This window comes from Phaeodactylum tricornutum, chromosome 12 (genome assembly GCF_000150955.2).
Source record: "Phaeodactylum tricornutum CCAP 1055/1 chromosome 12, whole genome shotgun sequence".
NCBI lineage: Eukaryota > Bacillariophyta > Bacillariophyceae > Surirellales > Neidiaceae > Phaeodactylum > Phaeodactylum tricornutum.
The window spans coordinates 492384-519096 of record NC_011680.1 but is presented as its reverse complement, the minus strand read 5'-3'; the positions used below and the strand labels follow the sequence as shown (position 1 = coordinate 519096).

Below are 26713 nucleotides of genomic sequence, written 5' to 3'. Positions count from 1 at the left end.
ATCGGTAGGAAGATTGATGTAGTTCAATTGGGATGGTGTACGAAGCAGCGATAGGACAAAGTGTAGCTCTTAAGTTATCAGAGTGATTGACAGTGAGTAGGAAGCGCCTCGACCACACCTTCTTGCAATGCCGTCTGTTTCGAATGCCGGAACAACAGTGCTACGACGTCAAAGGTGACCGTGGATTTCTTGTGTTCTCCGATGCACACAGTTACTTAACCAATCCAACACAGTAATTAGCTGCGTTTCTTTCCTTCTCGTAATCTTTCTGATCGCAGTCACAATGTTGTTGTCGATGTATAAAGTTCGTCAATGGGCAGAAGCTTATAGGAAGCGCCTCGACCACACCTTCTTGCAATGCCGTCGGTTTCGAATGCCGGAACAACAGTGCTACGACGTCAAAGGTGACCGTGGATGTCTTGTGTTCTCCGATGCACACAGTTACTTAACCAATCCAACACAGTAATTAGCTGCGTTTCTTTCCTTCTCGTAATCTTTCTGATCGCAGTCACAATGTTGTTGTCGATGTATAAAGTTCGTCAATGGGCAGAAGCTTATATTTGCTACGTGAATAAAAGTGTCCTTGCTACGACCTTTCATTCGTTACTGACACCTTTATTCTTCATCCACTCAGCGAAGAAACGATGGCTTCTCCCAGTCAGAAAGTGATTGCTGTTCTTTTTCGGAGTGATTGCGAGCGGCGATGCCATTCACCTATGCACACCGCACGTTACAATCCGACTACCGCCATACCGAAGGCAATAGGAGCATCGGTGGGCAAAGACCACAGCTTTCATCCAGAATCAAAATTCGTCCGACATCCACTTGCAATGACCGTAATCTCATCCAGTGAAAAGCAGCTCTCTAGCTAGCGGTGCCAGTAGCAAAATGATGACCTTATACTAGGATGGATGCCATTTCGTCGAAGGCTTATAAGGCCCGGCCCCAGCTTTGCCCATTCTGTCGTTCGAGTGCGGGACTCACAGTCACTGACAGTGAAGGAATGTGCGGGACGGATGAATCCTGCGAGTAAAATGAAAGCACAAACACCGAACACTCACAGGATCAGAGCGGAAAGGTACGTCTCGTCCTGGGCGTTCTGCACACCTTGCACCCATCTCCCTCTTTTAAGGAATGACGAAAAAAAGAGGATGACCCGTGACGCTCTGGATTCGTAACGCCTCGCCGTTGGGCATACCTTACTCCTTCGCTCTTGTAAAGGTTGGCGAATCGGTCTATCGCACGCTTGCTTTGCCATACAAGCGCAATGACCACGATCAAGCGGCCATCTCACCGACAATCGTCGCGCGGTATTCCGGCGGTAATTGCCATTTTCATTATTCTGTTTGGTGCAGTGCTTTACCTTGCCGTTGATAGTAGGTCCAGCACCACAGAACCATCGAGTCCAACGGAAGGTCATGCTCGTATGTCTCAGAACCTAAAGACGGTTGTAGCGCACAAGCGAGAACAGATCTCGGCGGCTTTGAAGACGCTGACCGAAGGGAACTTGCCGAATCGGTTACGAACACTTCGTCAGAAGCACGAAATTATCGGAGAGCGACTCGCAGAAGTCAAGGCCGGGACCGAAACCGTTGAAGAAATACTCCACGGACACGACATGAGTCATCATGCGACAGACCAGCCTCCTATGGAGCTCAAAGAAATTATTGAATACTTGGATCACTGGATTCATCAGCTTCATGAAACCCTGGTAGAAGCCAAGCACGCAACTTTCGAAGGTATCTGGCAGGCCTACCATGACCTCGCTGTAAAAACGCTCTATCCCTGGGATCGTGAGTATCTTCGGCGTATGCCACCTAGACGAGACGATGGTAGTATATTTCTTAGTGTAGCGACGTATCGCGACGAGAACTGTTTCAATACAGTATACAAAGCTTACGAAAAAGCCAAGAATCCTGAAAAATTGTTCATTGGCCTGACACAGCAAAACTGCCACCAAGACTGCAAATCAGGTGTGCTATCGAATCTGTCCATGGTAGAAGTTCCTCCAGATGATGATTGTTACCAGAAATTCTGCGACACCGATCTTGGGCAGCCCTTTTGCGCGAATAGTCAGCTTCGTGTCCTCAATATTGACGAACCGGAATCGCTCGGCCCGTACGCGGCACGGTACTTTACCAGCAAGCTCTGGTACGGTGAGCAATGGTACATGCAAATTGATGCGCATATGACTTTTGCCAACCACTGGGATAGTATCTCGGTTGACATGCTGAACAAGGCACCCTCCTCGAAGCCAATTCTAAGCCACTATCCACCGTCGCATTTGGTCGACTTGGACAAGCGTACAGATAGAGCGGGTGCTCGACTGTGTGGTCCAGTCTTTGCCACTTCAGATTTAGAATCGCAAATTATTCGATTGGAAGGAGCAGGATACGACCCGCAACAGTTGGAGTATCCTGCCTTCGCACCGTTTACGGCGGCTGGCTATTTCGTAGCCCACTCGAACTTCCTACGCGAGGTTCCGTTTGACCCGTTCCTACCTTGGATTTTCATGGGTGAAGAAATCATAATGAGCACTCGTCTGTGGACTGCCGGCTACGATATCTTTAGTCCAAGCCGGTCGGTGGTTGGCCACATGTACGTGCGTCGACACAAACCCAAATTTTGGGAATCTGTACACCGCCTTTTTGCCACCCCGGGCATTCATAACCCACTCCAAGCAATGGTACTGGATCGCATAAAGTTTCAACTGGGATATCCTGAAGCAGCTCGGGATATGATGCGACACCGCAGCCTTTTGACGGCAGTTGAGCAATATGGGATGGGCAAAGCCCGACCGTTGGAGGAATATCTGAAAATAGTCGGTCTCAATATGACAACCAAGGAAATAACATATACTGGGTGGTGTGAAGAAGGGTATCCTCCGCCAGGTTTCGAAAAGTTCAACAACTTATATCCGAATGGAAAAGGACGGGGATTGTCCAAGGCAGCGACGGAGAAAGCAGCTCAGTAGCAGTATTGACAGTGAAACATTCCGCTACTCATAGAGCTAGGAATCGTCTCTCTCTCTACATATTGCTGCAGCTATAAAAGAGTTACCATTTCATCGAAATCAGACAAGCCATGGTCATCATAAATGTAATGAGTGGTTCCGGTGGAGTGTCGATCCACATAGAAAGATTTACTCTTGGTCTAAAGCAATTGTTGTGAGACATGAGGTCTTTCTGCCATAGTCATTTACTGTTAAAACAAGAGGAAACTTCCTATTCGGGCCTCGTCCAGACCGAATTCCCCTATTCCGGCATATCCGAGATATTCAAATGGAATGTAAGTAAGTAGTATTTTTTGCCACTAAGTACCTTCAAAGTGACAAAACCAATTAACATTTGCTTGTCAAACAAATCCTATATACTTGGCATCGATCACGGAGAACATACTTCTCATGCATTGGCATGAATCAGACTTGCTGGTACAAATCGAATAAAACTATATTCGTCGTTTACTGGTCCACTCGCTGTCGGTACACACTACAGTGGAATCATTCGCGCTCATTTAATAAAAATATTACTTACGTTAAGTGTACATCACACAATGAAATCTTGGATTTGGCCGGATTAGTAAATTTCCTCTATCAGTAAAACATAAAGGAAATTCACTAAAGGGGATGAGAAAAGGTGAAAAACTGAAAAACTCCCAATAGGGGACAGAAAGGGTTGTGATGAAAACGCTTCCGTTACGACTCCGTCGACGGTCCAGGACCAACTAATCCAGAGTAGCTACCGTTGCAGCCTTCCAGATTGTCGTCTGAAGTTCCCAAAGAGGTTGCTACCAAAACAAACGTGTTTCCTTCGCGGTGGCAGGTGGGACGCCCTGAGATCTCTCATTGGACACCCTGCAATAAATATCTTGCCGGAAAACGTCGGCATCCGGCACAAAGTTTTGGCGTTTAGTTTAAATAGTTTGAATACTTATTAAAATACGAGCGCAAAATGATACTACATAGACTGAACACGTTCTGTCCCCTTTTGTGAGTTTTTCATCTTTTCCATCCCCTTTACTGATAGTGAATTTCCTCTAAAACATACGCCCGCCGATGATGAGATCGTCATGCGACCATACGATTAACGCAATAGTCGTGAGCTTGGCGAGTGCGCTATCCGGGCTAGATTCATCGAAACCCATGGTTTCACTACAACTATAGACAGAAATAGCACTGTAAAGGAACATGCCGTTACGGTTTCTTGACCATCGATTTTCGAGGCGCAGTTTCACTCTCGTGTCAGAGTACCATACGGAGAGCAACTCTCCCGCAGTTATCTTCGACACAGCAAAATATATCTCTCTGACAGTGCATTTGCCATCTTTATGCTTTTGTGAATAACAGACGCAAGCTTCTGGTGATTTCCTAGCTAGAGAGTCCCTACATCAACAGTCAAATTCCTCGTTTACCATGACAGCTTCGGTGCGAATTTTGACGACATCGTCTGTTGATTCCAATCCTGCCATTCTTCTCGTGGAGCCTGATGGATCCAAAATTTTGATCAACTGTGGAGAAGGAAGCCAACGGTCTTTTCTAGACTCCCAGCAGCGGGTTTCGACAGTGAAGGCCGTCTGCTTGACGCATCTGTCTTATGAATCCATCGGCGGCCTACCAGGGATGATTCTCACAGCTAGCGATGTTCAGAACGCGACCATCGAAAACGCAAAAGCTGCCGCCGCAGCCAAAGTTCGCAAAAGCAATAATTCTACACAACTTTTGCCCCCCTTTCCAACGGATACGGCACAGGGCCTCAACGTTTTTGGACCAGAAGGGACTAACTCTTTTCTCAAGTCTCTGCGGCACTTTATGAGACGAGATTCCTTTCGGCTGAACGTCCACGAAGGGCTCGTCGAGGGCATTCGTGTTTGTCTCCCAAAAACTCGTAAACGCAAAAGTGGTCAACCAGTTTCTGAAGGAGCTTTTTTTTCTGTAAAGAGCTTTCCTTTTGTGGAAAGACGTATCGGCGATCGCAAGCGTTCTAGGACTTTGCCGGAGCGCAAAACTCTTTCCTACCTCTTCTGGACACCACGTTTTCCAGGAAAGTTCATGGCCAACGAAGCGAAAAGGCTTGGGGTACCGAAAGGACCTATGTATGGGATGTTGAAAAGTGGGAACAGTGTGACCTTTTCCGACGCTTCTGGCGAACAACGTACAGTGACAAGCAATCAGACTGTGCAACCAGATAGTCCAGGAATAGGTGTCGCTGTATTGCGGTATCCCGAAGATTTCTTTGAAGAGCAGCTTTTAGTATTTTTCAAGCAAATGACAATGAAGAGAGTAATAAGCTCGGTGGGAGTTGAATTGGAAATTGCGATCCATATTGCTAGTCGGAGCTCGTTTGGTGACAAAATTGCGCGGCAATGGAGAGACGAATTTCCGTCCACCGTACAGCATTTACTGTTGGACACCGATATTAGCGCGGACTCACATGGCACCCCGTTTCGATCAGCGGCGCACGGCGCGTTATGTCGATCTCTCGTTTGCCCGGACCTGTATGTACAGGTTAGAGAGCCAAATACGTTGAGACGACCATATGGACCTGAGCTGGCTCGTGCGGGCTCAGAATTCGTTCTACTACCTCGGGGTAAGGTTGGCTTTTCAGACTTCGTTGATTATAACATAGATGATGGCAAAGAGAAAGCGAGAACTTTAGTGAAGGACTCGGGAGCTTCCACGTTGGCGAAGGAGCTTTTGGCTGAATGCGCTCTATGCGTGAATGAATCATTTTCAGGGGAGCTCTTTTTCACAGGTACCGGGTCCGCAATACCATGCAAGCATCGGAATGTGTCCGGAATTTGTCTCACCTCACCGAATGGAAACTCTATTCTTCTTGACGTTGGAGAAGGAACAGTTGGACAACTCCTCCGCGCAAACAGTGGTCCAACATCAAGTACACTTGCACACATCAAAGCTGTGTGGATCTCGCATCCACATGCTGATCATCACTTGGGGATTCTACGATTACTCCACGATCGGAAGGCGCCCGACCCCTTGTTACTAATGTGTCCATCACCCATTATTTCGTTCCTGACGGAGTATTGTTCCATGGATTCTGACCTGTCGAGCGCATACGTTGCCGTTAATTGCAATGATTTGATCCGAGAAAATGCAAAGGCGAGCTTTCTACTGAAAGAGGCTCTCGGAATTGATAGTAGCTTTGCGGTTCCGGTGACTCACTGTCCATACTCTTTTGGCTTGATTTTAGAGGGCACTTGTTTTGGTAAGCTTGTCTACAGTGGCGACTGTCGTCCTTCCAGCCAGCTCGCCAAGTGTGCTTTAGGCGCTGACTTGCTAATCCATGAAGCTACTTTTGAAGACGGAATGGAAGTTGAAGCGGCCTTGAAAAGGCACTCTACCATTGGAGAGGCTCTTTCGGTTGGAATGGAAATGAAAGCCAAATGCGTCGTGCTTACGCATTTTTCGCAGCGATATCCAAAGGTTCCACCAACTCCAGTCAACCACGAAGGATCAATCCCGGTCATCTTTGCGTTCGATTTCATGCGTCTGTCACCCAGCAACTTAGTGATGGCCTCCAAGGTGACTCCGGCAATTCGTCTTTTGTATCCCGAGGAAAGCGAAGGAAGGCAAGGCGCGGAAACTGAAGCAGAGTCTATAATGGCAATTCCTGGACTGTTCGCACAGAGCGAACTCCTGTAGCGGCCGTATTGTTATGAGTTAGGTTGGGCTTTTACATTCTGAAGTGCGCATACCTTGGGACACGTCAATCTTGCTCTAGTGAGCTAGCGTGGCTACTGTATCAGTTTTTCTATAGGTTATTTTATGACTCAGTAAAACTTCTGCTTTTTTTGTCTCAGAGTGGCCATTCACTTCTTAGTTCAAATTATTGTTGTCTTACATTTTCAATTTAATCAACAATCAGCGTTCTGTGACCATCGCTTCGCTTTCCCGCATTTGCATAATAGATTGACTGAAGAATAAGAATTTGTGCGAAGCTGGAGACGCGAAGTAGGTACTTTGTTGGACGCTATATTCTGAAAGTCAGCAGAAAAGTAACGACAGGTCCCATAAAAGCAGGTGTCTCGTTCGTATCCAACATAAGTCAAGGCATGGTATCTGGTACGGACGCCACAATCCTGTTAAACTTTTGCCCATTCACAGTCAGTATTGTATTTTGAAAATACAGTCACTTGTGACTATATAGGCTGAGAGATACATAAACATCGATAAGGTTTTCCCATTCCTCACTTAAAAATAACTCTATTTTGTTCTTACGGCCGAAGTTGCTCGATGGGATTGGAAGCTCAATGGAGGAGCGCCTTCTGTAAGGGGTTACACAATACGCCCGTGACAAAAATAAATGTCATCGCACCCTAACAACCCCTCAATTTTGTCGCTGTGGCAGCTTCGACAGAGCGGCCATTGTACGGCAAGAGCATTTTCAAATGAAATCATTCGGAAGCGTTCTATGAAGGCGCTGATTTCAACACCCAGTATACGGGCCCCTGATAAATGCGTCACCTCGTTAGATGTGCACAAATTAGACTGTCGCTATTTGCTATCAGGAAGTATGGAGGGGATCGTGTCGGTATATGACTTGTCGCGGTGGGGAGCATCGCCTCTGGGGAAGACTGGTTCTGAACAACAAGAGCTTGTGCATCAGCCAATCGCGCGCTCGTTCATCGCAACTGCAACCGGTCAACAAAGTTGTGAAGTACCTAGGGGTCACTCCCTTGCTATTCTTAGTGCGCTCTGGTATCCGTTAGACAGTGGAATGTTTCTCTCGGCCTCTACCGACGGCCACGTTTTGCTGTGGGACACCAACGAAATGACTCCAGTCACAAGACTTGCCCCTTTTGAATTCGAAAACACTTCAATGGGAGAAGAAGTCTTCGCTCGGCCAAGCTGTATGGAGATATCTTTGTGGTCAGGTAATTTGGCGGCTTTAGGTTCGCGGCGGGTCAATGCCGTCAAACTCGTGGACATTCGGACTGGTACGTCATCACATTCCTTGACGGGACATCGAGCAGGGATATCTACCGTCCAATGGTGTCCAACGGCCGAGCACGTTTTAGCCAGTGGGGGTCAAGACGGATGTATACGCATATGGGATATTCGTAAAGCAGGAAGTACCGGGTGTCTTACTACTCTAGACCGGGACGCATGCCAAGAGCCTTCTGTTTCGAATCGCTTTAAGGCTGACTACTCTCATTTAAAAATCACAAAACAAAAATTGGCTCCAAATGATTACCATCTCGCGGAGAGCAAGTCTATATGGTCGGTCGAAGGATCAGTAACAGGGCTAGCTTTCACGCCGGATGGTCATTCCATCGTTAGCACCAGTTCTGATGGACAGATGCAACTTTGGGATTTGCGAGGACCCGCCTCCATGGCGCCCCAACGTTTCACAAATTCTGTTGGAGGACGACCCCTTGCCAAGTCGAAATCGACGACTCACCGAAGACCATTGTTAATCACAAAGAACGGAAACTCATCAACAGTATGGGTTCCGAATGGCAGGGTTCTACTTGGATTTTCGCTGGAAGACGATGGATCCCCTACTCAGATTCTCAGCGGTCACCTACAGGGAATTCAAGCAATCGCCGAGGTTCCGGATACAGGCGAAATAATCACTTCCTCTACGGATCGCTTGATTTTGACTTGGGGCTATCCACAACCACTGCATACATTTGCAAGCAGCAGGAAACGCCGACTCGAAGATGATAGAGACTCGTGGTAAACATAAATACAATGAGGTTACTTGTCGAGAATTCCTAAAACTAAAGTTTTGAAAAGGCCGGGATATCATTGAAACATGGAGATTCCTTCTGCGAGCGTGTCGCAAAAGCCGCTGGAAGGTCCATAGTCTGCAACGCGAGCGCGTTGTATGCTCCAATCTGATCCAAACCATCTGCTACCGAATGATTTCTTGCGTACAGCAACGACTTTTTGGTCCCGTGTACAGCGACTGGACTGTGTGAAGCTATTGTGGCACAAAGATGCAGAGCATCGGCAAAAACATTTTCAGAAATTCGACTCACGAGCCCAATGCCGAGCGCCTCCATCGCGTGAAAGTCTCGGCCCGACAAGCATAGCTCGTGAACCAACGACTGATTACCAGTAATTTTGGGCAACCGCTGCAACGTGCCAACATCTGCTGCCAAGCCCAAAGCCACTTCACGGACAGAAAATACCGCTTCTGAAGAGCATAGCCGTACGTCCGTTGCACAAATCAAGTCGATACCCGCCCCAATACACTGACCATGAATAGCGGCAACAACCGGCACCGAGCATTGCTCTAGCGCCGTAAAACAGTCTTGCATTGCTTTCAATTTTGGCAGAAATGATATGCCAACATGGGCCACGTCTGTCGACGTGGGCGACGCCGTAGGAAAAAACGCAACGTCGCCTATGTCAATTCCCGCACAGAAGGCTGCCCCATTTCCCGTAAGGAGTACGCAGCGACACCCGTCACCAATGCTGCCGATTATTTCGAAGACACGCCCAATCTCGTTCCAAAATGCAGAGTTTATGGCATTGCGCTTGCGCGGGCGGTCAAGACGAACTACGGTTACATGAGGAATTTCGGGAAAGGTACATATTTCAACATAGGCGAATTCATCATTGAGAGGGTGTGGCCTAGAAGCATTATCCATCGTAGTACATTCTCAGAGATTGGTATACATGGCTTTTTTTATGAGCAAGAACGAATGTCACTGACAGTGACTGTGATGGAGATCGTTGTTCATAGTTTGAATGAACGAGGCAGTTCCACGTTACAAATATAAGAGTCGTGGATGTGGGTCTCATTCACGAAAAGGGGTGCGTACTAGCCATCCCCCTGTTAACCTTTGAAAGCAAAAACTTACACCGAGGCTAAGAACATGCTATAGGTACTGCCACGTGATTCTGATACCGACGACATGAAAACGCAGAATTAAAGAGCTAGGAAACGATGTTCCAAACCGACAAGAACGGAATCAGCATCAATAAAACTATCGTATCAGCCCAATGTTATTGGTGTATATCAGGTGTCCCAGGTACCCGAGCTAATCAATCCAAAAATCGCATTTTTCACCTCACTGTGAATGTGACCTTTACGACAACTCGTTCCTTGGAAACCTTATCATCTTTGTAAGTCGCTGTTGAACCCACTATATCACTCTCACTTTTGCTGTAATGCTGAGGCATCTTTTGTGGATCGGCCTCAAAAAGGACTGCAGATCTAGCGAAATAGTCTTGATTTGACGAAGCAACAAGCAAGTTTCTCCCAAGATCGGAGAAGCGTAGCTCCCCTAAATCGTGTCGATCGGTATGCAAGATCAGAATATCTCCCCAATTATCACTCATTTCAGCTTTGTCCTCCGTCATATGTTGCGAGAAAATCATCCATCCAGGAAGGATCTCATTGACCAGGTTGTGATGGCCCAAGACTTTGTTCAGCGATATTCCCAAGGCGCAAGGACCTGTCACAAGGAGGATGGGGAAGCTTCGGAGTTTCCATATTTCAGCGTCAAGGTTTCCACGACAAAGACTGCTTTCTATGTCAAGATAGTCCTCCCTCCTCGAAATGCGATTCAAAATATCCTCGACCGCCTGTGCAACGATTGGATGACCGGGAGCTGCCCCTACAAATCCCAAGGCAAACGGTTAGCAGGATAAGCCCAGTACAGTCGTCGAGGAAGGCCTAAAAACTCACCAATAAGACCGTTCCAAACACAGTAATTCCCCCCAGCCCAATGATCGATTGCAACGTCTCTCGGAACAAAAAATGAAAGGTCTTTAGTGACAAAGTAGTCCAAGTTAGTATCGAGTTGCACGTCGAAATCGCTGTAAATACCACCGTATTTTAGCAATACAAGTAGTCTAAAAAAGTCGGCCTTGAACGCCCCCGGAATAATGGCATCATACGCAGAAGTGAACCTTTTAGCAAAATTCTTCTGTATGAACATCCGAGCGTCTTCGTCGGTGTAGAAACGATAATCCCATCCCGATGCTTTCCATGAATTTTGCAATCGCTGCAGATGAGGGTACCGCGCTGTATGTAGTTCTTCAAACCACGTTTGATGTATGATCCGAGGAATACGATTGGTATGGTTGCCAGGACGCTCGCGGACAATGACTTCAACTACAATCTCATCTGTTAGGTCAATGTCGTTGGCCGCACATATTTGATCTGTGTAACAAGAGCGGCATACAGATTTACAATTGGAGAAGCTCCCAAACCATGGGAAGCGTAGACAACGGTTGCACAGCCATCCCGGCGAGCATTGATTGTCGTTGAGCACCTTGCTCCACGGTTCTTTCGGAATCCCAATTACCGACCTCGTGGATGGCTGCTCCTGAACTGATACATCGAAGCGTTTGACTAGGGCTGACGGTGCGACAACCATCTCTTCATTAACTGGGAGGAAATCTTGCTTCGATGTCGAAGATAGGGACCAGTTCCTCTGTTCGTAAACTATAGGACAGCACGCGGGCTTGTATTTATCAAAACCTGTCCAGATATGTAGCTGTAGTAATTGTGTTACATGTGACCAAGCAATAGAGTTTGCCCCACGCTCGTTCCGACGAGTCAAGATTTCGTCCAAAATACACTCGAGCTTTGGGTGCTTGGGTGTTGAGGCAAGATAATGAAGGGAACCGTCCTCGTTAAGCTGGTGCCAAAAGCGATCCTGGCCGAAAGCCGCCTTAAAAATAGGGAGAGCTGTCCTCGAGCGTATATTGTGATCCACGAAAACTCCACCATAAAAATATACTGCGCACATACCCCAGAATTGAATTCGCTCGTGCTTTGACCACATCGCGCCGATACCTTGAAAGCTTGCAAACTTGATGTCAATCCATTGCTCGATTTCAATCTCATTCCAAATCACTGCGCTGTTTCCTTGCCAGGAAGAGAGAGGCCTGTACCAGCTACTCACATCAAATTGCATCAGTCGAAAAACGTGCGTCTCCGAATCCACCGCACTCAAAGACAATTCTGCAGTCATCCGAGAGTTTTTGCGATGTTTGGCCAGAAAGAGTGATTCAGCAAGCCATGTATTGAGCAAAACAGGAACTCCGATAGAATTTGCAGACTTTTCCGATACTCGGGGTAAATCGAAACCAAATTCGGCTTTGAAGCGCTGCCGATACATTCGAGCTCGTCTTCGAAATAGAAGGCGCTTGAGGGAATTGTCGAATTTCCGACCTATCGAACCTCCCTGCAAGGTGGGACCATCGCCGAATAAAGATTTTCGGAGCAAGAGAATATACAGCGAAAAGAGCGATGCAGATAAACACAAGAGACGCCAGGGCAGACGTTTAACTAACAAAAATTTCGATATCCAACTCCTGCAACTGTTGAGTATCGTAAAGGTCGCATCAGCGAGCATTTTGTTTAATAGTAAATCATTTCCTTGCAGAAAAGACCGATTTTTCATCGAGCCGTGTCGTATTGTAGATTGTCTAGCTGAGCATTGAAATCTCAGCCCGATCAACGCGGAATCATGGTGGCTCCAATGCAAGAAAATATAGATTCATATTCACGTCGAAAAATGGGAGGATTTGCTCCCTGTCACAATCAAAATCGAATATACGTTTAAACTTAATCAAAATCGTTTTGAATAACACCACGGATCACTTGTCCAAAGGAAGGTCTATAGGTACGCGAACATTTGAAAACCATGAACCAGTTTGTTCGCTATATATATACTTTGATATAGACTCTTTGCTTGGATAGAGTTTCAGACTCTTTTTGAATGTTGTCACTTTGTGTTCACCAGTATCTTTTTCTGAGCGACCAAGCTGAGGTGGAGAGACTGGCCGAATACTATAACTTCCCTGAAAAGTTGAAGTCAACAGTCGCATGTCGCCTGAAATACGTGATGTCGAAATCCAATGCCACACGTTGGTGTCGTTTTCGAGTTCGCACTACGACAAAATTGGCAGCCTATGAACTTATTAGTTGTCTGCATGATATGCAGCCACCTTTCTATGCGCAATTGATCTTTGATTAAAACTATTGCTGCATGGTGCGATACTGCGTGCTTAGAGGAACAGTACATCACAAAACCTGGTTCCTTCTACTGTTCGACTCCTCAAACCTTTTCTTGATGGTAGCCTTTTTGCAACGATTGTAATGAATGAAACACAAAGTACATTCCCAAAGAGCCAGCCTAAAAATCTTGAAGGACCATTAAGGTCTCATCGAGTTGCAAAGTCGAACAGTCTAATCGTTCCAGCCCCAAGCAAAACATTTCATAGCTTACTTTGTCCATTTCGTGATCGTTCTCGTCCGTATCGTCAGCTTGTTGGGCTCTCTCGATCCAGTCCTTACCTATTTCGATTTGATGCTGTCGTCGTAGACGTACATACCACAGAGAAGAAGCAACATTAGCGATAGCCTTTTGTACCAATCGCTGTTCATGGACAAGCCAGAGGTAGATCGTACTCGCAGGGTTGTGCTGTCGAGAGTTTGCAAGTTGAAACAATTCAACGTACTGGCTGCGATACAGTTGATGTAGAACTTCCCTCGTGTCCTTGGCTGGTATCATTGCAAACGAAGCCAAGTTGTCCGATTCCAGCCATCCCTTTTTTCCAAGAATGGAAACTACACGAGCAGCCACTTCACCATGTCGGTCGTGGACGATCTGGTGTACTGTACGCTTGCGTAGATACGCCACAAGTTGCGAGCAAGCAATCTCATAGCGGTCATCTCCCACGCGTCGAACGACGGTTGGATTGCGCACAACCGACAACTCCTCCCATGCCGAACTCACGGCCATTGTGACCCCTCCCATCTTCTTTTCGAGACCCTGTACGACAGTTTTCGGAAGGAAGTGAACAATGTCTTGCGGTGCAAATGACGATATATCAGACGCTGCAACAGTAAGGCCTTCCTTTTTTGCTTCGACATGCTCTTGGTTAGCCCTATACTTAAGCGCCGCTGTTACAAGACTACCAGCTGACTGAACCTTGTGCCCAAAAATTTCAGCAACCAGTCGGCCAACACAAAAGGCTCGTATGGAATCGTGGAGCATTCGAATGTTTACTCTCCAGACCGCGTCCACAGGGAGTGTACTCTTGTAATGAGAGTTGGAAGTCAATATTGTGACGGCTGCCGGGTCTTCGCCTGTCCCAATGGATGTGGCAACCTTGGCCTTCTTATGAGGCGGGACCTGGACCTCTTCAAATTCCGCTTCTTCGTCGTCGTCCTGTGATAGGAGCTTTATTGGTTCCACAAGCTGCAAAAACCCGCCATTGGTAAGTTTCCAAAACGAATCCACTACCATCTGACGATCCGTATAACGATCAGACTTGGGCAAATCCTCCCGTTCAACTGCTTGTAATATAAGATCGACTGTACGGAGACGGCCCGCAAGGAGAAGTGTCTCAACTACGCACGCCGCCGTCGCATCCAGGGCCTTCTTGACGTACTCAATGTATTTGCCATATCGTGGAATGTATATTGCTTGCTCTGCTTGGTATTTGTAAGTGTACGTTGCCACTCCTTGTTGCTGTTTAGTGTACTGCACAGTCACAATCGAATGCTGAATAAGTACCATAAGAGATGCGCGTACAGATACGGCGTCAGTCGGACTACTGCCAGCTTTCAGCCCCAGCCGCCTAGCCGGCTTTGGTGTCTTCATCTTTACATGCGAAAGAATTTGCCGCAACGTCGATTCTCCGCCCCGGCTTTGCAGTGCATCGGCAGTAAGCTGCACTGTAGGCCCAAATGTATCTCGAATACAGTGCGATGCAAGACCTAGAAAAGGATCGTGAGGTCGAGGCATCAGTGGTGTAGAGTGCAAGAAAGGTCCTAATGGACCACGATTACTGGAAGTAGACAACGTCATGTCAAAAAATTGTAAGAACCAGGTTCAGCAATCAAGGACTCGAATGTGAAGGTCTTTGTTTGTTCATAGCCAGGATTAGTTGACTGCAAGATGATCTACAGATTTTGTTGTGGTTTCACAGTCAGTGTTTGCCACAAGTGGCTTGGACAACCGCTCTCGTTTTGATTTGTCGGAACGTAGATGGCGAAAGACTATCGAGAGACGGACAGACTGTAAAGGCACACGACATCGTTATTGTTGCCTAGGAAGCCAGCCTTCCCGAACAGTAGATTAGTTTGATTTCGACCTCAAACTACTTCGTACGAGTATCAATGGAAATCTTATGTTGTGATTCTCTCTTAAACGCTCTTTCATGTTCCGCGTTTTCATGTCTCCTTCACGTACAAGATTTCAATCAATTGCCTGCGATCTTCCATCGGCTTCCAAACGAAGCTTTCGATTTCCTTTTCGGACTTCGTTACATAGCAATCGATGCTTACAAATGCATGGAAAGTTGTCAGCCCCGCAGCAGCATCGAATCTATGATGACCTCAAATACACCCAAGTCAAACGTTTCTAGAGCTTGCCGATGTCTTTGCGGAAGTACTATAATTTGTCTGGTTCTAGCTGGTCTCGCAATTTTCTTGGCCATCCGTTTTACAGATTCGGATTCCCCAGGCGATGTTTTGCCCGATGATTGGGAAGACCTTTTCGACGGTGAAAACACATTCAACGCCACCGGTCCGGAGGATGCACCTCGGTGGCAAAACGACGGTAACGGTCTCTCTCTTCAAATTATTCAGGCTCTCGACGAACGCTGGATGCCATATTTTGAGCGCTCAGTTCGTCAATGGGATACGGGTAAGCCGAGCGTTTTAGATTTATTCTCTGTGCCAGTTGCGCAAAGCTCGGAAGTTTCCAGCTCTTGCGGGCCAGTTGAAGGATCTTTGAAGGTATGCAACGGAGACTATGGGGAAACTGGATGGAACGGAATCAACGAACTGCTCTTGCTGGATGAGAGGATAATAATAGCAAGCACAGCCAAGATGAATGACTACTATCTTGCAGACGCCTCCGACAACAGAAAACAGTACACGATGTGTAAGATTTGCTCGGAGTCTTCGAGAATTGGTGTCTTTATCGGAAACATCTGACAAGTTGCTTGACTTTTTGGAAACAGGTCATGAAATAGGTATGTCTTGAAACCTGGGGTCTGCTAAAAACAGAAAAAGGTTTTTTTACAAATATCTTCTATTTACCTCACAGGGCACGCTTTTGGACTACCACACACGAACGAAGACTTTCGTAACGAAAATACAGGAGAATGCATGGACTACACAAACGATCCAAAAGTGAACATGCAGCCCAATCAAGAGAATTTTCTGTTCCTGAGCGAAATGTACGGTAGGCTACCAAGCTCGGGTGGAGTAGATGATAGTGATGAACCGTCCAGAAATCAATCTTCCCCGACTTCTCAGTTGCCTGAAGGCAATCGGAAACGTGCTCGAGATTTGCGTGGTAGTCGCCGATTGTTGGAACACTCCATCCGTTACGCCCGAGATACGGTACTTCCGAAAATAGAAAATCGAACTGACGGCAAGGAACACGAGGATGGTTGGCTTCTTCTGCATCGCTCGGCTCAAGGTAGCTTGCACGAGTTTCCATTGGGCCCAAGAATTAGTCTGCGTGTGCGCAAACTATTCCCTTAAGGCAGCATTTTACAAACATAATTGTAAAGGTCTTTTCGATCTGCACACGAAACGTTTGTAGAAACTTTGGCCTCTCGGCGTTTCCAAAGCAGCTGCCTTTTTTTACAATGAAAGAAAGGGTGTCAAAAAGAATGAAGGGGGTAGCTGCGCCATGACGCCATTATACACAGTTACGTTAAATTTAGTATTGTAACGCATGTGACGTCTAATGTGTCGCACAGTATTTAACAACGAACGTGCTATGTTAACCCCGTTGTTCATATTCAACGGAAGCTAACAGTAAATATTTTTACCCAACAATAAAGCGGGTTTTTGATAACAGTAAGCACGATTACCGTTAGGGACAGCGCAGGGGGTGGTGGTGAATAACAGAAGGGACTGGTTCAACGGCCTTCCCATTTACCTTTGCCCATTCTCCATCTTACCCACAAATACTTCCCAACAGTCAACGAGGACAACAAAAAGCAATCGGAAAATCCTTGCATTTTGACATCTAATTCATTCCACTCTCTTTCACTTTGATGGGTGCCAGTAATTATAATGGTGGCGGTCTGCGCTGCGGCTTTTGCAGATGTCTCATCGGATTTCTCGCGCTGACTGGAATTGGCATCTTCCTGGCAGTCCACTTGACGGACGCTAACACCCCGGCAGATCTGATACCCAACAACTTTAAACCTTCCGACTTCATTCCGAACTGGGAAGAATTCTTTCATGAAGATCCGTTCAACGCGACAGGCCCAGACGACGCCCCGCGATGGCGAAACAGTGGCAACGGACTCAACCTCGAAATTGTCAACGCTCTCGACGAGCGCTGGAATGTCTATTTCGACCGCGCAGTTCAAGAGTGGGATGCCGGGAATCCGGATGTTCTAGACCTGACGACGTCCGCCAGCTCCGTTGATTCCAGTTGTCAAGCAGTTGAAGGTGTCATGAAGGTTTGTAACGGAAACTACGGCGACACGCGCTGGAAAGGTATCAATGAGGTCATTATTGAAAATGGTGTTCGCATAATTTCGAGTACGGCTAAAATGAATGAGTTTTACTTGTCCGGTGGTAACGACGCACAGAAACAATACACGATGTGTAAGTTAAGGGCGGGTTGGCTTTCTGTTGTTCCTTCTTTATTCCAGTCGTCCTCACTTTTGCATTGAGTTTGGTCCATATTGGTTAGGTCACGAAATCGGGCACGGCTTTGGATTGCCTCATACTGACGAAAATTTCAACAACGCCAATACAGGAGAATGCATGGACTATACATCTCAGCCCGAAGCAAATATGCAACCCGGAGAGGCCAATTTCTTGTTTTTGCAAGAAATGTATGGAACACAAACCGGCGGGAATACGGTAGCTAGTGCTTCAGAAGTGCCAACCGATCGACGCATCCCTGCACTCCGCGGTAGCGCCACTATTAGTTGGTTTGAGGATGTTGTTCTGTCGGTCTGGGACGACCTTATACCCAAAATAGAGGGTAGAGTTGACGAGCGAGAGCATGAGGATGGATGGCAGCTAGTCCACCGATCACTGCATGGCAGTGCTCACGAAATGTATTTGGGAAAGGGGCTGGTAGTTCGTGTTCATAAACTATTCTCGAGCGAGCGTTTGGAGTAGAGGGGCTATTCCTCAAAGGCTTGTCGAATTGGGAAGTCTTTGGTCGGTTATTGAACTTGGAATAATTATATTTGTAACTAACAGCAACTGTAAAAAAAGTATACTCGCCGTTCGCTTTCGTCAACGGGCACCTCCAGCTCAAAGCCGTTGTCGCTCTGATTTAGCCTGGGCAGCAACATGGACCCGTCAAGAATTGGTCTTGACTGTGAACCACTTCGAGCGCCAAAGGTCGCATAACTTATATCGACCATCCTAACCTAGTTCGAAAGACGCGTTCGCTCCAGCGAGCGCACAGTACCGGTCGAAGACGTGTTCTCACCCGGGCGAACTTTGAAACGCCATCCCGAAAAGTAGCTTATTGCATGTATAGTAAGCTACATTGGTCAAGCTTTTAAGCAATAGCTAATCAGATACTTTTGCGCTGAATAAAACGTGTGACTCACAGTTAATAGACATGAGAGCTAGTGATAGTCTTTCTTATACAGTGCATATTAAAGTATTGTCGTACCGTCACTTAGCTGAGATGGTACAACGCAAGATGTCCATTTTACACAATCAAGAAAATTTCCTTCCTTCTACAGAAAAAATGAAATTTGCACCAGCCAAAAAACGGATGCTAGATGGCTGCAAGCTCAGTTTATGGTTCCTTGTTCCCTCCTTTCTACCCGCCTCGTCGAGTCGCTACGAACCTAAGCCAATTGCTAAGTTTGTCATCATAGAATACGTTGTATGTGCCGTCCGGGTTGGCTTTCTGAGCTCTGTCCAAACTGTGGTGGAGGGTCAGTCCAGAGTCGGCTTCAACTGTAAAGGACTTTTTCTCCTGCAAGATCGGATTGACCTTACTAAAGATATCCGGCCATTCCTTGAAATGAGCCACATCCGAATGGAAATGAACGGATTGCTGTTCTGGATTTGGAATGTGTGTGCCGTGAACATTGACTTTATCGTGAAATGCGGGTTTCACCATGACCTTGGAACGGCCAAAGTGTCGGGGGCACACCGGATCTCCAAGGTACAATGCACGCTTTTCCGGTGCATACGACGGCTTGGCAAAGCAGTAGCGTCCAGTCGTAAACGGGTAAGCGTCCAACCCGAAGCCGTTGTCCGAAGCGTTGACACCGTGGCTTCGTGTGTACATGTACTTCCCAAACGAGAGGTAGGTGTTGTTTCCGCTATTACCGTGCAGAAACTCCTTGACACCGATACTCTGGTTGAACCATAAGTACTCATCCGCATCGGCAAACAAGACCCAATCATAGTCCTTGGCTACGCCTTTCAGACACGTCTTTTCCAAAGCGAACTGATCGCCGTCGCCTACTACACGTTCGTACCCAGGTCGGACCTCCTTAACAACGCCTTCTACATTTTCAATCATGGTAACGTATGGTAAGCTAGCCAGGAGGTCGAATCCCTCGTAGTTCCGAATGCTTGGTAGGTACCAGGCGAAAATGCGATCGAAACCGAGCATGTGATTGTAAGCTGCCCATTGAATGAACCGATACAAGTCAACAGCACCGAACAAAGTTTTATAGCAGACGGCGGTTGCCACATCTGCATCAGAGTCTACCATCGCCGTTCGCTTGGAGCCTTCGATAAGTGCATGGATGGATCGGTTGCCAGCTGTCAACGCCGAATGACTTGTAGAAATCTGCGACTTCACCAGTCGATTCACGCTTGCCTCAGACGAACCCTGTGGTCGGAACAGCGCACTGTAACGACGTAGTATAAGCTGTTCGACCGCCTCGTTGTCGTTTGCTGCTTCTTTGCCAAACATCAGGTCTTCCATCCACAGCGTCGCCTGCTTGGCGATTGTTTCGGCTTCGTGGTCGTGCTCGACGACCCATTGCGTCCTTTGCTCGACATTGGACAGGTCCGACTCAAGCGGGATGTAGTGCACCCACGGCTCCAGAAGATCTTCCATCAACCATGATGTGGTGGTCGCGGATGGCATCATAACAACTGACTTCGACAGAAGCGCCGAGGCAAGATCAAGCGTATTACTGGGCATAATCACTAGCGCCTTTGACTCCAGCTCTTTCCTTTTGGTCAAAGCAGGTGCCTTGATTCGTACATTCCCGATGGTGTCGGGCATGGAGTGCGAGCCGACCAACATGGCTTTGACAAGCTTCGAATCTGCGGAATCCAGAACTAGCCGACAGACAGGCCTTCTTCGACATTTAGCAGCGAAGTTGCTTTCTGTAGCCCCGGGTACATTCTCACTGCCAATCTTTTCCTCGTCTTTATCAACAAAGTGTTGACGAGAAAGCGTCTGGTTTCGCTTCTTCGACCAATCAGTGTCAATATTCAAAATCGTTTGTTTCATACGCTTTTCTTGTAAGCGAAAATTCCAAATAATCGGAGATACATCGTCATTCACAGCAACGTTGTCCAGGGTCGGAAAGTGCGACAGTAGAGTCAAACAAGCACCACTCTCGGCAATTTGTAAACGTGTAGTTTCATGTTTCTGACTTCGACGAATGGCACGAAGATGCGGTAGGTTGTGGGATGAGGAAGAATGCTCCCCATCTGCTCCAATACGCACCAGCAGTGGCGCCGCGACAGGGTTATATTTCCATGCCTGCATATCGACTGAGCTGCACAACGCATTAGCCACATCCTGAGTAGCACTTTTGTCTTCTGCGCTTGTGCTTTGGTATTCGGCTTGCTGTCGGATAGCAAAGAAATCGATAGCAAATGTGGATTTCGAGCTTGGTTTTGTCCCTACACTTTTCGTCTCGACAGCCTTTCCCGTCGTGTACCTTTGAAAAGTGACTGACCCATCATCGTCGTTTCGTTCGAACAGAATCGTTCCTTTTACTGCATCAAGGCAGCTGTCCGGTACATACCAATCACCCATGTACAGCTCCACGCGCTTCTCGATTGAGGGAAAGCGTGTCGACCTACCACGGGCGGACAAATCTCCCTGTATTGGCGTGCGTTTAATTGGCGCCTGCTCGCTATTGGCACCAGGAATCGAAGCAGGCAAGTTGCGTGCCAGAGATAGCTCTTTCGGCAAATCAACAATCGAAGAGTTCGCCAAAGTAAGTGTAAGTGTCCCATCCAAAACCGCGATACTTTCTGCCACTTCGATATGTGTTTGTTCGTCGTCCAGTGTTGGACTACCAGGGAACTTGACTTCCATTCCGACAGAGCCGCTTTTCGTGTATGAGCCTGTCTCGGAATTCTTGCTCACAAGACTAGTACCTCTCACAAAACGCTGGGACTCTTTTTCGTTTCGTGGTACAGTTGCAACGATATCTGTCGAGCGCTGTAGTTGCGCAGAGGAGACGCCGTATCCAGGTACAGGTTGCTCATTTCGAAGAAGCCAGAAAAGGCCGTTCAAAGAACATTGGATACCGAATGCTAGGCATACGAATACATGCAAGCCGTATTTTACTACCATGGTGATTGTAGCGTATGCTTTGGTGTCAAAATCCAGGGAAGATTCACAGCCAATATAAAGTGAAATACTTTGTGCGCGTTGCTTTTTCACGGGAACGAGACGTCCACTGGAAAACAGCGGGTACCGGTCAGTTGATATAAATCGTGGACAATCATTTCGTTACGTCGACCCCTCGAGTAGAGGCCTTCGTATGAGCTACAACCGTCTACAAACGAGTATACTGTGACCCAGTGTTCACGATCGTGAATATCAATAGGCCCCTCTATCAATTTTTATCGTACAAAAGCGTGACTAGAAATGACTCGCCTTAACTACTATAGACCGGCATATCACGAAACAGTCACTTTATGTTGAATGGAACACACTTTCTGAAAAAAAGTTGAAAATAAGGAAATTCGCAGATTGGACCTAAGCCTTTCGAATTCACCGCCAAGAAATCAAAATGGGGCGTGACTGGTTTCCTAACTTACCGTTACATTATTGAATGAGAGAGAAAGGGAATTAAAAACTCTATATTGCTATGTGTGCTATTTGGCCGCCGATTTGTAATAATTGCAAGGACTGAAGCCTAATTTACATAGTCATGTTTCCAATATTTCGTGACTCCTTACTGGCAGCAACCTTTTAAAAAGCCTTGTCTTGACTAATGTAAGAGAGTGAACACTTACAGAGCGAGATATCAATATGCCAAGAAAGAACTCGAATCCCTTCTTTTCTGTCAAGAATGGCACTTGTATGTGACATGTCTGGCAGAAAAGGACATGTCGCATGAAGCGACTTGAAAAGTGCTTGTGTCTATTCTACTTCTGTGCTCACCTGAGGACCAGTCCTCAGGTGAGGCCACTTTTCAGACCTATGGTAATAAACAGACCGCCTTAACTGTAAATTCGGTGTTTTGGACCGAAACACCGCAAACACCGCAAATAACATTTCCAAAAACACCGCAAACAAGACTGAAATAAAGCAAACAAGACTAACATTTTGATTCAAATTTTCGAATCTTAAAAGGCCACTTCAGTTTTCCCCTAGCGAAAAAACCTTTTTACTGGAGCTGTATAGTCTTTCCTTTGTCCTTTTCTCTAACATAAAGTGTAGGTTTTTACAATAACAGTAAGGCAGATTCAAATGGTTGCCATAAACATCCTGTGACAGTTGCAGATAGCATTGACAAAGCTGCCATTGTATACAGCAAAATTGATACAGTTCTACCATCAACGGTTCCGTTTGAGCTAGCTGTAAGTGGCATGTGCCAGTTTGCTATATTTCTCACAAGAAATGAGCTCTAGACACCAGCGCAACATATAAGCAGAAGAGAGATCTTTAGACATTCATTGCCTTTCCCAGGGCCCATCAAGAGGAAGCTTTTCCCAGATAAAAATGCTTGTACTCCTAAAGTAGCAAGCTTTAATATCAAAAAGTGACCGAGAAATGACCGTCAACGGAAAGTTCATCGGATTTTCGGCGGGTAAAATGGCTTGTCTGGACGTCAATGAAATGGCCATTACATCCCCAATACTTGGTTTATGTCATATAAATTAGGCTTAATGCATTGTCCGACATGCCAGTGAGGGATCCTAGACTTAGAATTGGAGGGAAGGTGATGGCAAATGCTTGTCATGTTGTGCATCTGAGCAAGTGTGCACGGAGATATGGCGTCAACAAGCACTCCAAGCGGCTTGTTGGAACGGTTCTAGACGTCACGACTATCTCTGTACCCGTTTCAACCGGGTGTACCTCTACTTTGATTACAACAGTTTATGATTTTGGAGAGAGTTTGTTCAAGGAAAAAACACTGAACATTTGGAGTGTAAAGGCATTTGTACTGCCGGAAGATGAAGGAATGTCCTTAATTGAGGAAATAGCAGCAGAGGCAGCAGAAGCAGACATGGAAGCCGGAAACTGGATGGAAGAAAGTGTTGAAGCCCCGGTAGCCGAAATAGTTGAGACCCCGGCTGACATAGAGACCTGCACACAGAGCCCAAACCTTGGTCGACACAGAGCCCGATAGCCCAGTAGCCGAAAATGTCGAGAACCCGGTTGACACCAATACCTTGGTTGACACAGAGTCCGAAAACCCGGTAGCCACAGTGCACCAAACAGAGTGGTATGTGAATGAAAGAAAAACCCAGCTGGATGTGAATGGCCATGTCTATATTAGGCACTTCCATATCCGTACTTCAGTTGGTGACCTTATTGGTCAAGACTCTGACAATGAGGTGAGATTTTCGCGCCTCGAATATTTTCTGCTCATGTTTCCGCCGACCCAGCTGACTACTATGTGTTGGCTTACAAATACTATGCTTGCTCAACAAAACAAGCATCCAATCACAGCCGGAGAACTTCTTCGGTTCTTTGGAATCCTCATACTCACCACAAAGTTTGAGTTCAGTAGCTGGGCCCAACTATGGTCCACGACTGCACCCTCCTGACAAAGAGGGTGACAAGGAGGATGAATATCTACCTCATGGTGCAAAGATTATCAAAGAATTTGTTTGTCCTTGGTGAGGGAGTTCAGATTGTGTGTGCTGATTCTTATTTTGCCTCCATTGTGACAGCTGTCAAGCTTAAGAGGATTGGCTTGAGATTCATTGGGGTTGTGAAGTCAGCAACGAGAATATATCCAAGACACATGGTTAGCCTACTGCCAATGTACAGGAATAGGAAAGTCTGCTGGACGGGAAGAAAAGCAGAAGGATTTCTACATGCCCTTAGCCGAGGAGCTGGTTGACAACCAGTACAATAGTGTTGGAAGTCGCAAAGTTGGGAGGGATGAGTTGGACAAGGATAGCCCAACAATCTCCAGAACTGGAGAGCCACAATTTGGTCTCTCCACACATCTAACACCCACCAAAAGAAAAAGAAAGAACAAAGATGTACTATAAAAAATCAAAGACAGCAGGGAAGGTGTTTGGTGTGTTCCAAGAAGACCACATATGTTTGCTCTGTATGCAAAGATGTTGAGACAATTGAAAGCAAAGAACCATGGATTTGCTACACAACGGGAGGGCAGCTATGCTTTGCCCAACACCTGACTGCCTTGCATGGTAGTTAAAGACTTTATAGTAGTAATTGGATACAAGTAACTCCTAGTATTTATGGTAAAAATGTGTTTCTTAACCATCATAGCTAAATCCCTATTATCTGTATAGTTTTGTACTGTGTCTACAGGATTGTCTACAGGATTTGGCCCATTTAAATAAATTTTTTAAAGAACCATGGATTTGCTACACAACGGGAGGGCAGCCATGCTTTGCCCAACATCTGACTCCCTTGCATGGTAGTTAAAGAATTTGTAGTACTAAGTGGATACAAGTAACTCCTAGTGTTTATGGTAAAAACGTGTTTCTTAACCATCATAGCTAAATCCTGTTTACCTGTATAGTTTTGTACCGTGTCTACAGGATTTGGCCCATTTGTTTCTCTATTTTTGCGTCCTCAGCTGAGGACAAGGGCCGGTAGAATAGACACTCTAGATAGTAATATCAAATTGTAGCATCGCGTGGCTATAATTTATCATACAATTGTACAATTGTCCAACCATCCAATCATCCACTTGTCTAATCATCCACAATAATAGATTATTTCCTTTAACCTTTCAAAATATGGTAAATGGTATGCTTCTCTGTTTGTATCTAATAGTCAGTCAACTACATAGGTTGTGAATTGGGAGCCTCCTTTTCCTTGTATGTTTTCGAGCAATGCCAACCAACAACATGAAGCACTAATAGTAACATAACTTTCCCAGGCAATTTACAGTTAATAGCTCAGCTCCTTGGGACACACTCACTGCCAATCAAGCGGCCGTGCTTTTTTTTTACGTTATCAAACGCTGAATTACCCAAAAACACTTGAAGATGATATTATAGGGTGGGTAGGGTCGTAATATTGAATGATCTTCACAGTTAGTGTAACAGTTAGTAGGCACTCTATACACACACTCCTTATTGCGTGGGCAATCCAATACGACGGTCAAAACGGTTTTCTATGTTCCGTATTTTCCGACTACATATCTCGTCGAAAACATTTCACTAGGCTACCCGGATATTGATAGCGTCGTTGACAAGTGTTAACGAGAATGGTACGACGGCAGACGAGCCCGCATGAGAACGTACAAGTAGGGCTCCACTATCCATAAGTCCAGAGCTGAAACTATACCAGTGACTTTAACCCTAACTCTCACGACCACAGTCACCAACTAAGTATGGGATTTATAGTTCTAAAGGTATATATACATGTGAAAGAAAGGCTGTCTATTGAGATTATGGAAGTTGTGGAAGATCAATGATGAGCTGGCACTTTGTGGGATTGTTCACTGGACTGAACAACAGATGCCGTTATGACCTCCGAGTACTCGCTTGGTAAGTTCGCGATGACATGAGCCTTTAACTGAATTTCAGATGTCTTGCTCTGCTTGGAGATCTTCTCGACTTGAGCGTTCAGGTATTCAATATTGTTAAACCATTCTTCCGGATCCTTCTGAGTATTGGTCAAAATGCATTTGACAAATCTCGACTCAAGGTCCACCAAGTCTTCTTCTTCAGGTGTGTATTGTTTGCACAGATTTTTCCACGCCGTACGCGCATGACCGTTCGCGTTCTCGACGTACGGAAAGGCTGTCCCCGTCACAGATTGGATAAGGAAGTAGTAGGTTGTGTCGTTTTCCTTTTTGATCTTCTTAGCTTCTTCTGTCCCTGGCGTGTCTTCGCCCATGTGGCTCTCCGTAAGAGCTTTGTCAAATCCTTTCTCCCGCCCAAAAACGAGAGCCTTGCTTGTCTACTTACGATACTAATCTTCGTTTCCGTCGAAGGGAATCGAGTTCACGCTCGTCAAGTACGTCGCGTTGGTAATCACGATTGCTGCCTATCTCAAGAAACGTTTATAGACGTATTGAAATACTTGTTCGTTCCCAGTAGATTATCCGTATCTACTGCTTAACCTAGATTTAACCGTTCTGTTTGTTACCTTGTTCTAAGTTGTGAGTTGCTTCACATTATGTTTTTATCTACTTTCTGTATTGAGATGCTGGTCTTTTGTATGCCAGTCATTCAATTGTAGCATCTATCACGCTTGTTATATACTTGGTCATATATCCTTTCACTGGGTTGCTTGATGTCTGTTTGGGTAAGTTCCGCTTATTGACTAGTTTGTAGCATGTAATTGTCCACTCATTGTTTTAGAAATTCTTTGATCCAAGTATTGCATTATAGCATAGGTC

At 46.2% G+C, this 26713-nt stretch overlaps 11 protein-coding genes across 11 annotated transcripts; 6 read left to right on the top strand and 5 right to left on the bottom strand.

Moving 5' to 3' along the window:
* Positions 1-1810: 1810 nt before the first annotated feature.
* On the top strand, positions 1811-2632 carry PHATRDRAFT_13590 (predicted protein; the record flags this gene model as incomplete). Its single annotated transcript, XM_002181356.1, has 1 exon — positions 1811-2632. A coding segment is annotated over one exon (822 nt), but the record flags the coding sequence as incomplete, so codon positions are not given.
* Positions 2633-4411: 1779 nt separating this feature from the next.
* PHATRDRAFT_47120 (predicted protein) lies at positions 4412-6658 on the top strand (the record flags this gene model as incomplete). Its single annotated transcript, XM_002181355.1, has 1 exon — positions 4412-6658. The coding sequence occupies one exon, from the start codon at positions 4412-4414 to the stop codon at positions 6656-6658; it is 2247 nt and encodes a 748-aa protein (XP_002181391.1).
* A 614-nt stretch (positions 6659-7272) lies between these two features.
* Positions 7273-8724, top strand: PHATRDRAFT_47119 (nucleotide-binding protein). The gene has a single exon (XM_002181354.1). The coding sequence runs from the start codon at positions 7320-7322 to the stop codon at positions 8697-8699; it is 1380 nt and encodes a 459-aa protein (XP_002181390.1). The 5' UTR covers positions 7273-7319; the 3' UTR covers positions 8700-8724.
* DEI1 (delta-3,5-delta-2,4-dienoyl-CoA isomerase) lies at positions 8698-9644 on the bottom strand. Its single transcript, XM_002181183.1, has one exon. It carries the CDS (start codon positions 9613-9615, stop codon positions 8740-8742), a length of 876 nt encoding a protein of 291 aa, XP_002181219.1. The 5' UTR covers positions 9616-9644; the 3' UTR covers positions 8698-8739.
* Positions 9645-10033: 389 nt separating this feature from the next.
* On the bottom strand, positions 10034-12336 carry PHATRDRAFT_47117 (predicted protein; the record flags this gene model as incomplete). The annotated part of the gene is made up of 2 exons (XM_002181182.1): positions 10034-10587; positions 10659-12336. The coding sequence occupies 2 exons, from the start codon at positions 12334-12336 to the stop codon at positions 10034-10036; spliced, it is 2232 nt and encodes a 743-aa protein (XP_002181218.1).
* Positions 12337-13119: 783 nt separating this feature from the next.
* Positions 13120-14834, bottom strand: PHATRDRAFT_47116 (predicted protein; the record flags this gene model as incomplete). Its single annotated transcript, XM_002181181.1, has 1 exon — positions 13120-14834. Exon 1 carries the CDS (start codon positions 14797-14799, stop codon positions 13120-13122), a length of 1680 nt encoding a protein of 559 aa, XP_002181217.1. The 5' UTR covers positions 14800-14834.
* A 271-nt stretch (positions 14835-15105) lies between these two features.
* PHATRDRAFT_47115 (predicted protein) lies at positions 15106-16487 on the top strand (the record flags this gene model as incomplete). The annotated part of the gene is made up of 3 exons (XM_002181353.1): positions 15106-15879; positions 15959-15970; positions 16045-16487. The coding sequence occupies exons 1-3, from the start codon at positions 15111-15113 to the stop codon at positions 16485-16487; spliced, it is 1224 nt and encodes a 407-aa protein (XP_002181389.1). The 5' UTR covers positions 15106-15110.
* A 521-nt stretch (positions 16488-17008) lies between these two features.
* Positions 17009-18095, top strand: PHATRDRAFT_37243 (predicted protein; the record flags this gene model as incomplete). The annotated part of the gene is made up of 2 exons (XM_002181352.1): positions 17009-17570; positions 17659-18095. The coding sequence occupies 2 exons, from the start codon at positions 17009-17011 to the stop codon at positions 18093-18095; spliced, it is 999 nt and encodes a 332-aa protein (XP_002181388.1).
* A 661-nt stretch (positions 18096-18756) lies between these two features.
* PHATRDRAFT_47114 (predicted protein) lies at positions 18757-21498 on the bottom strand (the record flags this gene model as incomplete). Its single annotated transcript, XM_002181180.1, has 1 exon — positions 18757-21498. One exon carries the CDS (start codon positions 21496-21498, stop codon positions 18757-18759), a length of 2742 nt encoding a protein of 913 aa, XP_002181216.1.
* A 1428-nt stretch (positions 21499-22926) lies between these two features.
* On the top strand, positions 22927-24380 carry PHATRDRAFT_37241 (predicted protein; the record flags this gene model as incomplete). Its single annotated transcript, XM_002181351.1, has 5 exons — positions 22927-23023; positions 23253-23486; positions 23563-23714; positions 23830-23965; positions 24154-24380. 5 exons carry the CDS (start codon positions 22927-22929, stop codon positions 24378-24380), a joined length of 846 nt encoding a protein of 281 aa, XP_002181387.1.
* A 1396-nt stretch (positions 24381-25776) lies between these two features.
* PHATRDRAFT_37240 (predicted protein) lies at positions 25777-26208 on the bottom strand (the record flags this gene model as incomplete). The annotated part of the gene is made up of 1 exon (XM_002181179.1): positions 25777-26208. The coding sequence occupies one exon, from the start codon at positions 26206-26208 to the stop codon at positions 25777-25779; it is 432 nt and encodes a 143-aa protein (XP_002181215.1).
* Between the last annotated feature and the right edge of the window lie 505 nt (positions 26209-26713).

Excerpts from the sequence above, each read along its gene's own strand:
- PHATRDRAFT_47119 (XM_002181354.1), top strand. The coding sequence starts at position 7,320 with ATGTCATCGCACCCTAACAACCCCTCAATTTTGTCGCTGTGGCAGCTT.
- DEI1 (XM_002181183.1), bottom strand. The coding sequence starts at position 9,615 with ATGGATAATGCTTCTAGGCCACACCCTCTCAATGATGAATTCGCCTAT.